General features: G+C 36.4%; 1 protein-coding gene across 2 annotated transcripts in view; it reads left to right on the top strand.

The window, feature by feature from the left end:
• LOC122807038 (cell migration inducing hyaluronidase 1) overlaps positions 1-21,971 on the top strand; it is a 378,711-nt gene that overhangs the window by 316,916 nt on the left and 39,824 nt on the right. For both annotated transcript variants that reach the window (XM_044077939.1, XM_044077938.1), the window contains exons 16-21: positions 4,547-4,675; positions 6,223-6,308; positions 12,683-12,814; positions 14,262-14,297; positions 14,389-14,544; positions 20,789-20,969. In XM_044077939.1, the coding sequence (XP_043933874.1) occupies positions 4,547-4,675; positions 6,223-6,308; positions 12,683-12,814; positions 14,262-14,297; positions 14,389-14,544; positions 20,789-20,969 (720 nt within the window). The remainder of the gene's footprint in view (positions 1-4,546; positions 4,676-6,222; positions 6,309-12,682; positions 12,815-14,261; positions 14,298-14,388; positions 14,545-20,788; positions 20,970-21,971) is intronic.

Consider the following 21,971-nt stretch of genomic DNA (forward strand, 5'->3'; position numbering starts at 1 on the left):
TGTAGGTACACCAAAGTGCCTTTTATGATCGGTCATGTATGTTGAATGGTAGAATCACATACCTCTCAACTGCACAGATTTTCATAGAGTGTCCAGAGTTTTGCCTCATATTTTTGGTGTGTTTCTCATAAACTTTTGGTTTTCTGGCAAACTATTGGCAAAACATTGAGAAATTAAGTCAGAAAATGATGACAGGCACTTGAATTTCAGACTTAATACCCTTTAGAAAATGTATGTTAGTTCAAAACCTGTTATTCTGTCAACTTTTTATGGTTGTAAGAGCAATATTTAAAAATTTGTCCCTATTTTTGGGCCTCTGTCCCCCTATTACTTATGGCGTTCTTCAGATTTCCTGCTCTAAGTGGTTGAGAGGTATGATTTTTGGCAAAGGGGGTGAATGCAGGGAGGAAGATATGATGTATACTGTGATGGGCAGTAATTGGCTTCATAAATCTCAACTGTCCCTATTATGGAGGAACATTCCTATTTTCCGGCCTGATTTACCTTGTCCATGTTTTTGGAGGTATGTCCTTATTTTCAGGTTTGATTTACCTCTTCACACAATTTTTAGAATCCCCCTCATCATGTGATTTTGAAAACCACACTACGTGATCAACATTTTAGTGGCAACAATAATTCAAAGAAGGAGGACACACATCTTACATCTCCTTTATTCGGAAGCAAAAACAAATGACATTGTGTGGTAGAATGTTGCAATACAGCTATGCTTTCTTTTTAACGTGCTTATATTTTTCCTTCATTTTGTCTCTGTTGTTTTAAATATATTTCTGGATAGTATTCCACATTTCAGTTGGAAGCAGTAAGTGCTATTTATTATTGTTTTATGCTAATTAAATGTCCAGATTTTTAGCTAGATATTCCTACTTTCCAAGGACCTTTCTCCTGTTTTCAATGTTTACAGGTTGAAAGGTATAACTGACTTCCTTGTGTGGAAATGCTTTATCTCTTCTAACATTATCAAATTATGTGCATTAGAAAGGTTCTCTTTATTATTTATTATGAAACCAAATGGTAGCTTGCTCTTAGATTCATGGAAAAACAGATAAACTGAATATAATTGCTTTTAGAACAAGTAACTATTCTACCTAGTTATAATCTTCCTATGCTACCCTGGCATTTATTATGGTTTGTTTGTTTCTCTAGTTATTTAAATGTGTTAATTCATATAGTGCCTGATCCACATAAAGCTTTTGCAGACCCTGTCCAAAAGTACTTACTCAAGATACAAAAACTTAAAACAATGCAAATGAAAATTAAAGCAATACAGTGAGCATTTGTGCAATATATTTCAGTACTCTTAAAGTGAAGCCATGAAAATATATTAACTTGTCAGTTTAGATACATGCTTCAAAAGTAGGGAATGTCAGTCAGTTCAAAAAATATTTTTACATTACAGTTGTAGATAGGTAGCTGTAAATAGGTAGTCTTAAATATTTTGAAATATACTTTACACATGACCAGCAGAGGTTGTTTCAAATATAGCAGATTGCATTTTTCAGGAGTAAGATGAAAAATTAAGACAAAAACCATAATTTAGGATATCTAGTTGATTAAATATATAGTTAGTTAGTTAGTTAGTTAGTTAGTTAGTTAGTTAGTTAGTTAGTTAGTTGGTGGGCTGGTTGGTATAAGGTTAGATATATGTAACAGATTATATTATGAAACTATGATGTACAATGTCCACATCCCTGAGCTTGTGTTCAAGTTCGAGCAGCTGTTTGGCCAGGTGGGTGGATAGGGAAGTGGCCACTCAAGCCCATGTTCTAGAGGTTCTGGATTTTGAGCAGCTGTAAGATTCCCTATAAGTCTGTGTCTGTATGCAGAAAGATGTCAGATGGGTTAAAAAAGTTGCAGGTTATAGGTTATTTTATTTACCCACTGTGAATTTTTTAGAGCCATCTGGCAACAGGGACAAGTGGTTGTCCCCTGTACCAGTCTCTTTAATTCACACAGTCTTCAGTAAAACACCCTGCCAAATGCATCTTTATGACCAAAAGCATTTAATTCATGTGCCTATGGGAACTCCCTCCTCATTGCCTTGAAAAAATATGTAGGCTTTTAAGGTGCCATATTTGCTACAGATGGCAAAAAAACTGTGTTAAGATGGTTCTATTTTTACAGGCAGAGACATTTACATTAATGAGATGGTGTATTTAATCACTTTAGTCCGTACACATACTAAATGTATTTCTATTCCCACAACATCTTTCTACTCACCTGCTTCATCAATATTAAGCCTTTTCAAAACTTCTTATGTTTCATATGGATCTGCCATTTCTGGATGCCTCCCTGGAATGTATTTTGGTTTTGAGCTACTACACATAAACAGTATTTCATTTTTACCCACAAATAATTCTTCTGTTGTGGTTCACCATTTCTGCCTTACAGCCCTTTTGGCGTAGTGGATATGGTTTATACAAACTTTATTAATGCCTTTAAGTAAAACCCTGATTAAAGTTTAATGTGTAAGCTGGGAGGATTGAAGGAGAATAAAACTGTTGAACTGAGTAAAGTAGTTTCTAAGTGTCAGAGGACACAAGGCGAGAGCATGCATGAATGATCTATGAGTACTGTAATCCATTAGGTTTTAGTACTGGGTTCCACTTTTCCTCATGTGTTCAGTTTAAGTCTCTGTTAATCCATATAATAATGGAATCATATTGGGGGTAAGAAGCTGGAGGGACACATAGTAACAGACGGGGATATGGGCTCAAGGCAAGTTGTTGGAGTAGAGTGAATGGAATCAAATTGTGTTTAACATCATGAAGTACAGATTGTATGCCTTTTATGCTTTGACAAAGTGACAAAAAAAAAAAAAATGAACTAACTGACTGTGATCTGGTTAGAAAAGTGTAAATGAGGAAAACATCTTGGAAGTATTTGTGACCCTGGGAATAATCTGTCTGCTGTAAATAGGAAAGCAGCTTCTGGGATGAGAGGAACAGTCAGGTTTGCTGTGTGAGAAAAAGACTACAAGGGGGCATAGCTTATTCTGTCAGTTCTTGGGACACTGGCAAGGCTTCATTGCAGAACTGCCAGATCATTTGCAGATTATGAAAGGTGCCAGATTAGACATGAAGGTCTAGCAGTGGGTTAAAGAGATGACTGGGGACCTCCAGAGATGACATATAAGGGGAAACAAAGTGATCTAAGCACATGCATCCATACCTCTCAACTGCCTAGATTATCCCAGACTGTCCAGATTTTTGCCTCATATTTTTAGTCTGTTCCTCTGTTCCTGTTTTCTGGATTTTTGAAGCAAATCAGTGAGGATTAATTCACTAAATAATGGCAGTTGTTTGAGTTTCAGACATTATATCCTTCAGAAAATACATTGTAACACTAGACCTTTTATTCTAACAATTTTCTAACAGCAGTATTTAAAATTTCTCCCTGTTTTGGGGGCTTTGTCCTTCCATTATTTTTGGCTTTGTCCAGATTTTTTATGCTAAGAGGTTGAGAGGTATGCATGAATCCTGAGAAGTACATTGCATGAAAAAAAATGACATTACTAATGGGTTAATTTTAGAACAGAGACACAGGTTAATTTCTTCACTGAAAAGGTTGTGGAAGTATATAGTGCACTTATTTTTTCAATTGAAGGGCAAATGCATGGGAACATAAACTTAATGGAATAGACTTAACAGCCTACAGAGATCTATGTTATCTAATTTTTAGATTAATTTCTTCCTAAAATTGTACTGTAAGCCCTTCATCATAGACACCCTACAGATAATGACTCATAACATCTCCACCCCTGCTTATGGAAGTGCAAGTATAAAATTATTTAGATTTGTTACTTTATTTATTTATAGGTTGGTTGGTTGGTACTAGGCTATCAGCCCTAGGGCCTAAACAAGCCTAGCCATAACAATTCCCTGGCTATTTCTTCCCAGACTATTTACTTCCTTTATTTATTTGTCTTTGTTTACCAGGAAAGTCCAACTGGGTAATATCCATTTTCACTGGAGGCCTGAGGAACATTTGCTTACGTTGCATTATACTAAATTCCAGTCAAACACAGCATAGTTACTTTTCTATTTATATTTATACAGAAACAGTAGTTTGTGTAAATATGTTGCTTTTTGTATACCAGTTTCAGTTGATTTGCATCCACCTTGGCTGAGGTGTTAGTATATTAATACAGATCAGGAAAATGAAAGCATGACCTCCTGTTGCTGTTTTCACTAATATTTGATTCTCTGGTGTAAAGTTTCACTTACATTACCTACAAATTGACTGGTAGAGGCCTTCACTGTATGTAAAAGTCATTTTCTTTTATCCGTTATACTTTAACCTCCATCCTGTACTCCTTCTTCTGGATCATATTGTTACTATCAAAAGCTGGGGTAGAGCCAAACAGGGTCACACATCAAGCAAGGCTTCAAAATTCCTGTTTATTGTTTAACTCCTGTGTGATCTCTTGTTATATTTATCTAAGAAATTCTATATGTCTGAGAATGTCTAACTCTAGAAAAAAGGATCAGGTAACTTACTACAGCATTTTTGTATTTGTTCTCCATAGGAGGCGGGCTTTTGGTTTGTTTTTCACCATGTGCCAACAGGGCCTTCTGAAGGAATGTATTCGCCTGGTTATTCAGAACACACGCCACTGGGTAGATTCTACAACAATCGAGCACATTCCAATTACCGGGTAAGTTTGCACGCAAAGGAGTCAATGGCAAGAAAACAAACAAAAATTTATACTGTGACCATTGGTATTAGTGGTAGGTGTTTCAGATGAAGGAATCCATGCAGTTAACATGACATTCTGAACATAATACCCAGCTGTAAAACTTCATAAAGTTTTTCATTGTAAGAGATAAAACTTTCATATATGAAAACATTTCAAAAAATTAAAGCATTTTGCTTCCAAATACATTGAGCATTTCCCCATATAGTCAATGTTTTGTTTCATTGCTGCTTGTATTAATACCCTTTCCTCTCAGAACTGTCAGTAATGTTCATAATAATTTGCACACAAAATATTGTTTTAAAAAAAAGGAATATTTTGTAGAGAGTTGAACCCCAGTCTTCTGAAATCTGTATGCGTAAAAATAACTGGTGGTAGTCAAGCCTGCAACTGTGTGAAGGAAGATTGTTGCTGTGGCAAAGTATTCTCTTATCAGTTTTTGAGACCTGCAATAGTAAGTGCCTTTGCTTAGCTTAAGCTGTCATGTATATAAGTTGTAATGGTTAGAATCCCACTGAAAGATTCAATGAATCCTTGCAATTTTCATTTAAAAGTAATTACCACAGTTTCTCTTTAGAATGGCTCTCCACTAGCATTGATGGCCGTTGTAAATAAACTGCAAGACTGATTGTTTGTCCTGACGTTATTGTCCACTGAAAAGATATGATGAAAATCACAGGAACATTTGTTTGATAAGTCCAGACGAAAAGCAGGAAAAGCAATAGCATGAAGTATGTAGTAATGGGGGGGGGGGGCAGCATCACTAAAAGGGTTCAGAAGTGAGGACAGGTAATTGAAACAGAAGACACAGTGGCTGAGTGGGACAATCACTGTATGCAAAATTAATAGACTTGTATCTGCAAGCAGTTTCATTCAACCACATGTTTACAAACATGATGTATAGTGCAAACAGCCTTCACCACAGACTAATGCAGTCACTGATGAAGAAACATATTTAAAATCTGATTGACATCATTAGCAATATACATGATAACATATGTAATCAGAGTTTACAAAGACATGAACTTTGGAGAAAAGCATGCATGGCATGCATTATTAAAAGGGTATTGACTAAGGAGTCAAAGTTTAATATAAATAACAAAATATAATTTTTGTTGTGGGGGGGCATTTAAAACCATACAAGAAACTTACCAGGCTCATTTTATACTACACTTAAAAGGAGCTAAACATTTTCATGATATAATCACCAGTGATCAGAAAAAAAAATGACTTCATCTTCATTTTAATTTTCCGTGGTCTGATTTTACGTAAACAGTTTAGCATCATTATCGGAAAACATTGCTTATGTGAAATGTCGTATTTCCACAATAAATGTAGAAAATATCAAATCTATGGACAAAAAGAACCATAACATAAACATACAAGGTATAAAAACACAAAGGCAATCACTCCCACAAAGAGTATTAATTAAAGTTGCATTTTAAGTTAAAGAAAAATTTAACACAGAAAATGTATAACTCAAAACTCTTTCTTTCTTCTCATTCCAGGCTGGCATGATCATTGACAATGGAGTGAAAACTACACTGGCCAGTGCAAAGGACAAGAGACCATTCCTGTCAGTTATTGGTGCAAGGTAACTATAGCTAAATCACTTGACTAGTCTCTAAATACAAGGAAACTATAACTAAATCACTTGGCTAGTCTCTAAATACAAGGTAACTATAGCTAAATCATTTGGTTAGTCTCTAAATACAAGGTAACTATAGCTAAATCACTTGACTAGTCTCTAAATACAAGGAAACTATAGCTAAATCACTTGGCTAGTCTCTAAATGCAAGGTAACTAACTAAATCATTTGGTTAGTCTCTAAATACAAGGTAACTATACCTAAATCACTTGGTTAGTCTCTAAATCAAGGTAAGGAGGCTGGGCACGTCTGTGAATTTTGTATTTTGCTGCATTAAATTCTGATGCCTTTATATATAATGATAATAATATCTATAACCATATCTGTTGATGCTATGCATTAACTGTTTTGACCATTATGATGTTATATATATCTATATCTATATTTATCTATCTAGCTAGATGTTTGTGCAGGTGTATGTGTGTTCTTCATTGTATAACAACTTGAAAATATTTTTTTTTTGTAATTTAGCAGTGTTATATAATAAGATAGCATCTCTTTACAAATGGCTTGTTGTTACATTTGTTTCATGCCATAAAAGAGTGTACCATTCCTGTCAGTAAGGAGCATACATTCTTTCTTAACATGTCATTCCAGGGAAAAAAAAACTTACATAATTACGATTATCTTTAGCATATATTCATACATGTGTTCAATTATACAGTCAAAATTATGCAGTTTCTTTACTTATATAATTATTTAAAAAAAAAAGAAACAGTTAATATGTTACTTTTTTATGTATGCATTTGTTTGCTAACCAAATAAATGAAGTGATAGTTTTGTGCTCACTTTTCAGCTATGAACCAAGCCAAAAGGAAAAAGACAAACACAATATGTAGAGGTAGTTTAAAATGAACGTATTCACTAATGTATTTTGGGGCAGTGAAGAGAAAGTAGAATACCCAATGAAATCCAACACTGGTAAGAGAGAGTATGCAAACTCCACAAAGTCAGTGATCAGAGATGAGATTAAATCACGGGTCCTAGACCCATGAGACAGAAGCCATAGCTAGCCTTATGGCAAAGGCAAGCTAGGGGGTCACCTAGGGTAATGCTCAGCTAGGGGTACCTTTCTACCCTATATTTATGTATTTGTTTTTTTTTTTTTTTTAGTAAGTAAAGAAACTTGGCAAGAGGGTTTCTGCATTTCTAACTAAAATAAATAAATAATTAGCTTGCAGTACTTCTGTTCATAGCTATGTTGCCATAGAAGGGAGGGAGGTGATGTGTGCATGGCTACTCAGTTTATTGCACTTTCTGCTCTTTGCCATCACACAAGCTCTGTTGTTCATGGAATGGCAATGATTAGAAAGCCTGCAAATATTCAAGGGTAAAAGAGAAGTGGGTAATAACTGTCGATAAAAGCAGTAGCAGATAAGGAGAGCATGCAGTAATTTGTTATCCTTACAAACAACCAGATATGTGCAATAGATGGATTTGATAGGCTGAGTATTTGCCAGCTCTCCCTAATTTTCTATTATGTTAATGAGTTGTTCTCATATTTTTGTTTCCACCTTATAAAACGTGTGTTTTTGGTAATGCACTGAAAGCTGTCACTGAATAGTGATAGAATTTGAAATTCAAGCTTCATATTCGTCAGAAATGCTTTATATGCAAAACCTGTCATTTTATCAATACGCTAAGTCTATAAGAGGGATATTTAAAAACTGTCCCTGAGTTTGAGACTTTGTCCCACTCTCAGTATTTGGCTTTGCCCCTGATCCCTGTACTAAGAAGTTGAGAGATAAATGTATGCCTGCATTTATTTATTTATTTCTAATGGTTAGGCATCTGAGATGTGCACTTGTAAGTTAGATGTAATTGATGGAGATCTTTGTGTTGAGAATGACTAGCTGCCACTGTTAGCTCATTATTCTAGCTTTGCATGTGAGATTTCTGTGAAATAGTGGAATACTGTTGTGTGGCCACTGTTTGCGTTCTTTATTTTATGTCCCAATCATGCATCTGAAGTGTACATAGCAGTGGCTATGGTTGACGGGTGGGAGGGGGAACTCTTTATGGATGGAAGTAACTCACTTGTTTGGTCATTTTAAAGTTACTACTCTTGTATGCACTTGTGTGAAATCAAATAGAATAAGTTATTGTTATTATTATTATTATTATTATTATTATTATTATTATTATATTGTCTTGCCACTATTGGACAGCTGAAGAGTACATAGGTTCATAGGTTCACTCTAGGCTATCTGCCCTAGGGCATTTATAAGCCTAGCCAGAATGTGTTTGGCTTTCGCCACCCATTTTAAATGAATTTTGCTATGCCCTTTTTTGAGGTTAGTATACTGTGCCTCTGTCTAACAGTGACACAGAAGTGATACCCGGGGTAAACCTACGATCTCCCATCCACTCATCAAGATTCCTCTTGAAGCGAGTCAATGAGGGACTCTGCCTAACCTGGACTGGGATTTTATTCCAGAGTGAAGGGAGCCTCTGGGTTATGAATCTGTCCCTCCAGCATGTCCTATTTATTTCAGTGCTGAGGTTCAAGTCTCTCGAGCGCGTGGGATTTGGATTTTCTGAGGTGCAGCATGTCCATTAATTCCGGGTTGGACATGGCTTTATACGTCAGGCACAGATCGCCCCTGAACAGGCGGTATGCCACTGAGTAGAGCTGGAGTTTATTTAACCTGGCAGCATATGGCATCTGTTTGAACCCTTTGATCCTCTTGGTGCGGTACTTTTGGGGTCTTTCCAGTTGCTGCAGTTTATGGATAGTAGAATGATTGTAATTAATGAGGGTGGAGGTCATCTGCTAATACAAGGTACTTATCTCCACTGTTGATTGAACACTGTTAAACACAGTCAGTAATATGATGTGGCATGAGTAGTCATGCAACGTACTGTATTTGCTGAAATCAGTGTAAACTAGTATTGTTATTGCTTATGCTTGTGTGTATTTGGGGGTAATATGTCGGGCATATTTCTTCACTTTCCTACACAAGAATTAATATTGCTTATAAGTGATTATATTTTGTGGTTAGGTTGGAGCAACTATGAAGGTAACTGATCATTGGTACAGCAATGCAGTAAGTAACTTTGCCATCTTACTCCACTCAGGCCTAGTTGAGTTCCTCACTGTGGCTTCTGTGTAAAGTCTGCATGTCTTCCATATATCTTTGTGGGGTTATCCATAAACTGTGATTTCCTCCAGCATTTCCAAAGACATAGTGTAAGTGAATGGTGTTCCACCAGTTTGCCTGTAAGTATGAAGAGAGAGAGAGTATGTGTGTGTGTGTGTGTGTGTGTGTGTGTGTGTGTGTGTGTGTGTGTGTGTGTGTGTGTGTGTGTGTGTGTGTGTGTGTGTGTGTGTTTGTGTCTGTGTGCATGTGTGTGTGCGTGTGTGCGTGTATGTTTGTGTCTGTGTGTGTGTGTGTGTGTGTATGTGTGTGTATGTGTGTGTGCATGTGTGTATGTGTCAGAATGTGGGTGTGTATGTATGTGTTTGTGTGTTTGTGTGTATGTGTGCGTGTGTGTTTGTGTCTTTGTGTGCATGTGTTTGTGTCTTTGTGTGTGTGTGTGTGTGTGTGTGTGTGTGTGTGTGTGTGTGTGTGTGTGTGTGTGTGCATGTGTGCATCTGTGTGTGTGTGTGTGTGTGTGTGTGTCTGTGTGTGTGTGTGTGTGTGTGTGTGTGTGTGTGTGTGTGTGTGTGTGTGTGTGTGTGTGTGTCTGTGTGTCTGTGTATGTATATGTGCATGCATGTGTGTGTGTATGTGAGACAGAGCAAGAGAGACAGCACTTGTATATATGAAAAATTAGTACATAAAGTATTGCCAGGCACATGTAAAACTCTTTTGGCTAGCAGTAAAAAAATCAGGTCATTATCCTTCTAAAATACGACATACAATGTTCTACCAGAATCACCAGAACATTATACCTTCTGGGGGACTGACAGTCCACAAAATTCAGGCTATAAAACTGAATTCTGAGACAAGTTGACTAGTGGCCTCTACCCTGAATCTCAGCTAGTCTGAAATTGCCCCTGCTCAGAGATGTGCCCAAAAGGCTGTTGTAGTATTTATGGGTGACAGGGACAGTGTGGTCATTATGCCCATAACTTTCTTCACAAACCTTAGAGGTCTGCAAAGAAAGTCACTACAGCTTGTCTAGTTGCAGTGTACTGTTTAGGAGCAATAAGTTGGAATACATTACCATAATAATTTTTTCTACTGTCTTCATACCCAAACAGCAAACCTGTATACAGGTGGCTAACTTTTGTTAGTAGCAGTATAAAATCATGTTCTTTATATATGACTGACTGTAACAGGCTGAAATATCTTTATATGGTCTATTTATTCTTTCAGTTTCATCCCAGTCTGTCATGAGAGTGGTAGTACTCAAAAAGTAACAGTCTCTTGGAGAAGGCATGGTGGAGGTTTTTTTTTTTTTGACAGCAACTACCTAAAATATATGAATGTGGCCATTTGTGCCTTCATCACAGTCTAATATCATATGGATGTGTAGAAGGCAACTATCTTTCTGCGGAGGAGGGTAGGGAGGCAGGCACTTTCTGGAGACAGGATTTATGTATCCACATGAGCGTTTCTCTTCTCTTTTTATTGTGGACTGCTATTTTGCGAGACACAAACCTTAATAGTGGTTTTTGTGCAGGCCATCCTTGGATAAAAAGTCTGGAAAAAGTCTAAAATGTCCCTCAGAACATCTGAACCCCATAGCTTCTATAGACCTCTGGCTTAATTCATTTCTTTATACTACAGATATTACAGAGCGCTCTTGGCCATTTGAGTGTTGAAAGCATAAAGGAAAGATCAGAGTTGAAGAGTAAAGCTAATTTTTCCCCACAGAAATTACTTTTGTTTAGGCCATCAATGGATGAAAAAGTTGTTTAAAAACTGTAAAGTGTACCTCACAGCACCTAAACCCCATAGTTTCTTGGTGAAAAGTGGCCCCCACAACACTGTCTTGATTCAGTTAGTTCCTTATTTATAGTTATTTATTCATTTACATTTGTTTACTAGGAAGGTCAGACTTGAAATTATAACCCCTTTTCAGCAGAGGCCTTGGAAGAAAATCTCCATGGTTACATAGAAAGATGTTATGACAATAGCAAAATATTTATTAAACCAAAGACATTTATAATGTTATAACATAATCATATCAAGAGTTCAGTAATGAATCAACCCCAATGTGCAGTACAGAAAATTATAATGAATATTTTATAAAAATTACACAACAACAGCTTTGGAGGTAGCATTCTAGTATAAATGCATTAAAGTGTATATTTTATACAAAATTAGTACAGTTTTTGGTGGCTGTTCTGTACAATACACATGCTTTAAAAGACATTTTATATGGATATAGTTACACTCAAGTAGTAAGTGGGTAATGATAATTGTACACCCTGGTTGCGCTGTTACAAATGTGAAAGAATGGAGAGAGGGTGCTATATTGTTATGTAGTATAAAGAAGAGTTTTGGATAAGGATAAAAAAGATTTGTGTAAGAAAAAGTAAAGATTAAGTTGTTACAGTCCAGTCTTGGACAGATAGGTTGTGTTGGCAGGAAGCAAGAAGAAGCTGAATAGTAAAATAAAATGTCAGAAAATTTAGAAAAAAAGTTATCTGCATTGTGTGTGGAGGCATGGAAGGGGAATCTGGGAGTACCTGGGGATATGTGTGTGTGGGGGGGGGGCTATGAGGGCTGGCATATTTTTCTACACCTAGGGTGCCATTTCACCCAAGGCTGACCCTGACAGAGACGTTACACACTAAGTTACTGTGCTGTCCATAAGCTGTCCCAAATAAAAAGTAAAGCTTTAGTGATAAGCAGCAATGTATAGCTTTACAATTTTGAATCTCAAAGTTTTGTTTGTCCTCTTTATTAATAAAATATGAAGATGGCAGTGTTTTGTTGCAACCTTATCTATAATTTCCTTCTATATAAATTCGGAATAGAGACAGCTAAAGATATTTTTCTTATCAGTAATAGTTCTGGAAACAATTTCATAAGATTAACCACAGAAACACCATGCTTATCCATTTATTTAATTGTGATTTTAATACAATGTTTTATATTAATTCAAAATATAAGATTTACCTTTATAACAAGTACAGGTAAGTAAAGCAACTGACATTAGTAGCAGCTTTAAAATCACTATAGGTAAGCTTGTAATCTGTGAACGAGATGAGTTATGTGAATTGAAAGAAAGAAAAAAAATGAGGAAATAATGTTAAGATGGACATATCTGTAAGTCTGTCTGTTGTAAAAAGAAAAAAATAAAAGCAAACATATCTTAATGGCAGTGATTTCATGTTACAAACAGTCGACTGTATGGTTTTACAGGTATGGTCCTCATAAAGATGCTGATCCATACAAACCACGGGAACCTGCTCTCATTCAACACTTTATTGCCTACAAGAACCAAGAACATGGTGCCTGGCTGCGCGGTGGAGATGTGTGGCTGGACAATTGTCAGTAAGTATTGTTTTTCTAGAAGCTACACAACAGCTATTAATAACAGCAGCTGGAGAGCTAATAGTTCTTGATAAGCACACAGTACTCTCAATCAAACTTTAGTCCCCAATGAGTTTGGTTAGAGTTAAAAACAGATAAATTCACTTATTATTGGCCTTCTTTCCTACATCTCAGGAGTATTTACTTTTGACTCGGTTACACCCACATTGTTCTAGTGAACACAAAACAGCAACCTAATGTGACAATTTAAGAAACCCATTTGATACTTGTGAAGTAAAGCATATCAGGCAACATAAGATATTAATTATTAGCAGTTTGTACATTTCTGTAGTTTGAATACAATTTTGAGATACGTGACAGGCAAACAGAAAGCCAAGTGGAGTTACAGTGATCATAGAAACAATATCAAACTGAGATAATGAGTATTAGGGAGAAGGACGAGTGAAAAATTTGAAAATTTGAATATTTGAATATGGCCATGCCAAACTCTCCACCCTCATGTATATATATATATATATATATATATATATATATATATATATATATATATATATATATATATATATATATATATATATATATATATATATATATATATATATATATATATATATATATATATATATATACACACACACACACACACACACACACACACACACACACACACGCACACACGCACACACACACACACACACACACACACACACACACACACACACACACACACACACACACACTCCTACATCCAATTTAGAGTGTCCAATCTACCTACTGCATGTTTTCGGAATGTGGGAGGAAACCAAAATTCCCAGTGAAAATTCATGTGAATACAGGAAGGACATGCAGACTCCACATAGAAATCACCCTAGCTAAGAATCAAAACGAGGAATCACTTGCTGTAAGGCAACAACACTATCTGCTGCACCACTGTGTCCGCCCTACAGAAACAAATTGTTGTTTATTAAAAAAATAAAAATATGCTAACATGTATTTTGGGTAGCTTGATGAAAGAAAATCAGTAGGCAAGAGCCCAGTTGTATAATTATGCTGTTTCTGCTGCTTGAGCTTCATTTGAATACAATGCCCTTTCAAACTTAATTAGGGCTTTCATCACCTTGGACACCATCAGTTTTGTAAAATGAGTATATATAGCTTCCCATAAAGTACTGCATATTTTGCAGTGATTACAAGCCATTGCAGTGAAAGCCATCTTATGTTTTTGAAATAGTTAAACAAATGCAAACCAAATGAAGTAACTTGGGAAGTATAGGAGCCTAAAGGAAAACACAATCATCTTAAGAGTTAATGGAAAACACAAAACTAATATGAGAGCTTGATTTGTCTACCAACAGATCATGTATAAAATTAGTACAATTTGTATTTCTAGACTAGTTTGTTTGAAATTTATTTATGGTATTAACTGTATCTTTTGTAACTTTTAAAGGTTTTCTGACAATGGAATTGGACTAACATTAGCAAGGTAAGGCACCTTGTCTCTGTGCATGTGTGATACATGTTCAAATTATAAACTGAACACTGAATTATAACAAAATGATTTGCATTATTTCCAGTGGCGGAACATTTCCAGATGATGATGGCTCAAAACAAGAAGTAAAAAATTCTCTGTTTGTTGGGGAAAGTGAGAACAGAGGAACAGAATCTATAGACAATGAAGTTTGGGGGCCTGGAGGTACAGATCACAGTGGAAGAACTCTCCCTCGGGGCATGTAAGTTCTTGGAGTGAGGTGTCATTCCTTTGAACAATCTGTTGCTTTTCTGCTTCATTACTTGCTAGTCTTGAACTACTACTATTACTACTAGGTCATAATAATGCTACTGCAAGACAAACGTTTAAATGAAGCACATATATTTTTGTAATTTTTGCCCATGTGCATTCCTGTGTTCACACACACACACACACACACACACACACACACACACACACACACACACACACACACACACACACACACACACACACACACACACCAAAACCAAACATGAATGCACTCCCTCAGCATTGTATATGCAAACACATGCACACACACACACACACACACACACACACACACGCACACACACACACACACACACACACACACACACACACACACACACACACACACACACACACACACACACACACCAAACATGAATGCACTCCCTTAGCAATGTATATGCAAACACACACACACACACACACACACACACACACACACACACACACACACACACACACACACACACACACACACACACACACACACACACACACACACACACACACACACACACACACACACACACTCATATACACTTACACACAGCAAACAAAAATGATATAGCTTATCATGACTGCAAAAAATGTTTTAAACTGTTGCATAATATAAATTGTAATCAACTTCTTCAATTATTTGTTTGTTTATTTATCCATTCTTCTATTATTTTGTCCTTTCTCTTATCAGTCATTCAATGAGTCTTGCTTTACTAGCCTGTCTGATGCCATTTGTAATGGTAGTCATTTTATATATAAGAAAGACCCCTTGGCATCTATTCCAGGTAAAGAGGATGAGGCATACCTAATAATGCAAGACAAGGGAGAGGTTACCTTACAGTGTGGCTGTGATGGCCCCTCTTTACCCTGGACCAGTAATCAAAGAGCCCCAGTCCTCACCATTGACACTGTTGAGAGGTAATCACTAAAAACAGGAATAGATTTACAAAGTATTTTCAAATGCAGTTCTCTGCATCAAACACAATTTCCCTCAAGATTGCACAGGGAACACGCTTCACTGGGACTGGGACTGGTCTCTCTGTCTCTCCAGATCTTAAACAAGACCCACCTTGGAGCACTGTGTCCCAGTTCCAAGTATCTGACACACACACACACACACACACACACTTGAATATCTGATTTTTCACACACACACACACACACACACACACACACACACACACACACACACACACACACATATACACACAAATTCATCAACTGTGTCTCCTCTCTCCAGACTACAAGGTAGATTACTGCCACCAGCCAGATACTTTTAAGGCTCTTAAAAAAGGGTAACCAATTATACTGTGTCAAACTGATACTGATATAAATGGTAGAGTGTGACCGAAACAGTAAGGCTTATCGAACTGGCCACAGTGTCACTAAAATAAGCATAAGTACTCTCAAGTTGTTAAAAGTATTCACTAAAAACCAGCCACAATGAAAAGGTATAAAAATATTTAATAATGGATAATAAAATAGAAAACAGGATAATACTTAATATTTAGTTACAATAAACATCAGAGGTTTCAATCACGGGAAATATAAAAATAACACAGTTGTATAGAATCTCACAGATGCAAAAAAAAAGAAAATAATACTATACTAATATCATTGTATTATTCCTAACTGAACTAAAGAGAAACTATCCCTAATTAACTTACTTAGTATTACAAGGCAAGATGTATGGCTGAGATGCTTACTTTCACAAGGCAAGATGAGATGCTACACACTGACTGAACTGTACAGCTAACAACTGAACAACTGAAATAACTGAAATAGATATTTTATATCAGATTCCAAAGAAAAAGAAAAGGAAACAAACTGCTGCTACCAGAGCTCCATCCTTTAGCTGGTTATAGAATGACATCACATCTAGTCACCTGACTCTGGCACAATACACATTCAGAACTCTGTTAAGACTCTGTTGCAGCATTTTTAATATAAGCAACTTTTACAAATACATTTTTAGTATAAACATCTGTAAAATCAATGTGATAGTTAAATGACATAAGATTATTTATAAAATGTCAGCCAGTCACGCTGGCATATGCTACACATGCACTGCCCCACTTCTCCTGCTACAGCTGGCAATACCTCACAACATCACAGTGGCCATGATGTATCTCCCTATATAATCTTTTGAAACTGCACAGCATGCAGTGGCACATATATAAATGCATATATGCACACACACATGCATATATACACAAGATTGTACTCGGGTAGAACAAATGAGTGACTTTAATGACTAGAATAGCAATATACTCAAAACTGGCAGAATTAAATCAGAAGCATTTACAGGAAAGTAAGTGGGAAATCCCAAAAGTTATAAAAGAAAGCTACATGAAGTGCAAACTCTCAGGCTGAATTGAAAGACTACCTTTTCTTTTGCTGAGAGCAAACTTCCCTGTACTTTTTGATATGAAGTTGTGTAACTCTAACCACCACAGCTACAGAATAATCATTCTCTGTCAGAGCTGCCATAACCTTGGAGCTGTTTACATTCCCAGAGCTTCAGTGACATAAACTCACCTGCTTATTTATGCAGTTTAACACATTCATTGTAATGACATCGACCTATACTACTGCATATGCAGCACAAAAGACTGAACGTATCAGTGACAACCAATAGTGAATGAATGACAAATGCAGCAACAATGTATGTTTTCTGTGTGAAAGAACAAAGGTGATAGGGACAATTTAGCAAACAAAATGAATGTTTAAGCTAAAAGCTACTAAACAATTATGACTGAAATCCCAGATTTTAAAGACTTAGCTGACGAGCCCATCTAGCTACAAGCAGGTAATTGATTCTGTATCATATGTTTCTCATATTCCCAGCTATCCTCTGTTACTTAGTTATTTAAGTCCTGAATTTACACCCTAAGTTCTGTAGTTGCTACAGTGACACTTTTAACACTCACCATCTCCATCCTGCAGAAATGCACATAGAAGGTGGCACAGCCTTCTATGACTACAGCATGGTGAATCACAGTGCTTAGTTCTAGCATGCAGTCATCCAAGAAACTTATGGCTCTCTTAACTTAGTGTATCTATGGATCTGCTGATGTTTCGCCTTTATGTGTTAGGACTAGTGGCTTTTTCATGCACTTTTAATACATCTAATGTGGCGTTTTCACACAAAATTGTCTGAGAACACAATTAGCTGGATTCACAGAATGCCTGTGGATTACATTTAATTGTTCACTGTATGGATTACCACAGTGGCGCAGAAAGTACCAGTGCTGTCTCATAGTAAGAGGTTCTCCAGTTCACTGCTCAGTTGGGGTACCTTAAATATAGAGTCTGCATGTCCTCCCTGTGCCCGCATAGATTTTCTGCAAATATTCTGGTTCACTCTCACCTCCACAGGTACTGTATGGGGGGGGGGAGCTAGCATTCTTTAAATTGATATAGGTGTGTGGATTGAGTGAGGGGGTGAGTGAGTGAACAAGTGACAGCATGCATTCTACAATAAACTTGCACCCTGTCCAGAATGAGAGTCAATGCCTTGTGCTCATTGCATATAAGGATAGACTCTGATTTTCATATGGCTGTGTAAAGGATAAAGTTGGCTGCCACAAATTAGATGGATGGATTGATTTGATAGCATAAACACTGTATGCTATACATGCCAATATGTTCTACCCAAGTTCTTCAATGACTCAGCCTTGCTATAGCCCCACAAGCTGAAAAACTTCCAAATCTGTGTGAACATGTCCATCACATTTCCTATAGTATTATGTACATATACAGCTGACATTTCATTTAAGGATGCTTTAATAAAGCAGTCCTAAGTGAATAACTGTGTTTCATGTATTTCTGACCGAACAGTCATAGCATCACAAAATAATATACATTATTTGCCTGTTTTTCATATAACCCATGAATTATTCTACATAAGGCATGCAAGTATAGTGCATGCCTTTAAGAAGTTTACTTATAAATCTGATTTTTATATATATTTGGAATATGTGTTTTAACTTGCATGTAATTGTAATCTACACTGCCAGTATCTTAGAAAAATTCTAAAATGAGGCAGTTAGATGGTTATCTTTTTATGCATGGTGCCATTTAATTAACCAATAAAATTCCCTCTTATGTTTGCATAACATTTATTTCTACTGTCGCCATGTGGCTTATAAAATGTACCAAAACTCCAGCTCAAATGCTTAATTAGGGTCACTGTTTTAACAACATTTTTTAATTCTAGAATTTTATAAGCAATAAGGTTGCTTCCAGTTTAAAAAGGAATATGTATCCCAAGTTGATGATATAAATGTCTTAAACACTTGTCCCTAGAACCAAAACTGCATTTATAAAGACAAATGATTATGTGAGAATCACTCGGTAATTAGTTATATACTTGGCAGACATTCTTCTTTCAGTTAAATAACAATCAACAAAGTAGAAAGAAAAAAAAAAGAAAAAAAATACATCCAAGACAATGATTTTTAATTTATTTTATTTTCTTCTCTATGATATTTATATTATTGTCAGTGGTTTGTAAAAGAATCTTGCCATTCCTTGCACTGGTAAACAATTTTCAAATAAGCCAAGTTACCAAATAATGCTACAAACATTCCAAATGAAAGCCACCACATTTATTTTAAAGCCATTCAGCCGTATTCCTCAGTGTTTTCCCATATGGATGGTTTGCTTAGGCATGCAGATTTCCTGAAGATAATGCAGACTACATTGTTGTGAGTGTTTATTTATTTATTTATTTATTTTTTTTTCATTTGCTCGCCAAGTATGAAAGAGATATGAGTGAATGCTGGGCTGGACTGTTTGTGTGTGTGTGTGTGTGTGTGTGTGTGTGTGTGTGTGTGTGTGTGTGTGTGTGTGTGTGTGTGTGTGTGTGTGTGTGTGTGTTGGGGATGTGTGTGTACTGCTACTGCTCTGGATAAGGCTAAGTGAATTTTAACAGTTTTTCATACAGACTGCTAGCAGAACCTTGACTCTATCTGTACATTAAATAAAGGCATTTTATCTTTATAGATAGCATAGCTAGAATCAGTGACCTAATTATTCGGTTTTCTTAACAACTTAAATGTCTTAGACAAATCTCCTTCTCTCCTGCTAATAACTTGCCCTAAAAACTAACACCTTTTATTTTTTATTTATTTATTTACAAACCCTACCAGTACCTTCCAACTATTTGCTCAATAATCACAACTCTGCCTGTTTGTTCCTTACTGGGCAATAATCAGTTGTAGAGAAGCAATCATCTAGGCAGCCATCAGTGGATTTTATAATGGTAAGACCTATGTCACTGCACATGCCCATTAATGCTTCATGGGTTGAACATGCAGTAGGGTGGCAGAGGGCTATTTTCCACACTTGATGCCAGTCTACAGATATCTCCCTCGCCTTGCTGGAGGTGTCTTCGCAGGTTCTCTAGTCTCCACCTAGGAACTCATTTGAGTTGCATACCCCCTGATATGTACTCCTTCCCTCCCATAAGGAAAGGTGTGCAGGAAAAAGCCCTTTATTCTTTTCCTACTCCAGCCAACTCCACACCACTGTGGACACTAATCATAATTTGATTGTTTGGATCATAGTTAGGTTTTGGTATTCCATGCAGCCATCCCACCAAACAGTACTTTAAAGATGTAACAATGGAAATATCAGATGAAATTAATTCAAGATGTGACAAAAAATCAACAAAGACACTATAGAATTAAGTATAGACAGGAATCAGAGTGATATTTAAATATGGTTTTAATTGTATGTGACCATTAAAATTAAGGAAAACAATAAAATGGGGGGAAAGCTGTCTAGCTAGAGTAGGCCTATTATGTTTTCTAAAACAGGCAAGCCCTTATTTGGGGTCAGATATTTAGATAGGTAACCTACTGGCATTGTCATACTACATACCAGCCTGACAGCAGAGTGAACCATCAGTTATAATGGTTTGTCACCCTAAGACTGATGTTACAGAGCCAGGTTTCATTGCAGAATACTCCCCCCATTTAGATAATATAGCTAGTTTACCATTCTTATTTATGGTTTTATCTAAAGCATTGATTTATTTCTCTAGCAAATGGATGAAAAGAAGTTTGTTAGATATCATTAAGTTACGATCTCTTAACGTGGTTGCAGATTATTAACAACTGTACAGAATAAAAGCATTACATGTTTAATAGTACATACAGATCTTGTATTCATATATATTTTTTTCTTTACAGAAATTTTCCAATTCGAGGAGTGCAGATCTATGATGGTCCAATTAATGTCAAGAATTGCACATTCCGTAAATACGTTGCACTTGATGGCCGACACACTAGTGCTATTGGTTTCCGTCTTAACAATTCCTGGCAAAGCTGTCCCAAGAACAACATGACTGAAATAACCTTTGACAACGTACCAGTAAGCTATTGTTGTAAATTATCTGTCAAGACTATGCTTCATAAATGGCCACATACACCTGCAGCACTTTAAATGTTTCCTCGTTTATTGTTTATCATAACCTGAAACTTGAGTAACTTTTGTTAAAGTATCACTAGTAAGTCTGCTAAAATGAATATTGGAAATTGTGTTGTTACATATGCATAATACATTATATCTTAGTTCCATAATTCTTCCCTAATAAGAAAAACAACCATTGTCACTGAAATTATATGCATGTTAACAAATATTCTACATAAACGTTTTAAAGGCATGCACTACCTCTCATTATTGTCCACCTGGTTGCTTGTAATCCAAGGCAGGCAGAAACGTTGGTGTTCATTTTCCAATCTCTAGCATGTCAGTCCTAGGAACTTCTTTTTTATACATTTATGAGTTTGACCAGTGCCCAGTTCTAAACAGCATTCTTCAGCATTACTCCATGTACAGACAGTTCTGCTCCACTAACCAACTACTTCTCCATATAACACCATTTAATAACTTAGCTGGTGACCCTGTATACTCCTCCTTTGTATTGAGACCATGGAATTCCTTGTCCCTACTACTTAGGCATTCCCTAATGCACTACCTGATGTTTTATTCTCTCACTTATTCCCAGTACCAGCTTGTGACTTCAAACTCGGGGGTGGGGGGTCTGCAGGAAGAAGCAAAATGGGGTGTGGCTAACTGTAACAGAGAAGGCTATATTATCTCTGTGTCAAAACTGCCAAATACGCATTAGTCCTGCTAAGCCAAAATTAAAACATCAAAACAGCAGGATCAATAATTTTATCCAGAAACAGCCACCATTCCAATTACTCTTCTCAGGAGTCTGCTTTGAACCTGTCAGAAAAATAATAACAACAGTTATATTAGTTTAGTTTTACTGCACAGAAGCAATAGTCATAGGTTCTATTTAATGTCCATCTTGCCTCACCCAAATACACATTAGTATTGCAAAGCCAGAACTACAACAGTAAACAG

Source organism: Protopterus annectens, chromosome 7.part0, assembly GCF_019279795.1.
Source record: "Protopterus annectens isolate FY-2018-M chromosome 7.part0, PAN1.0, whole genome shotgun sequence".
Lineage (NCBI taxonomy): Eukaryota > Metazoa > Chordata > Ceratodontiformes > Protopteridae > Protopterus > Protopterus annectens.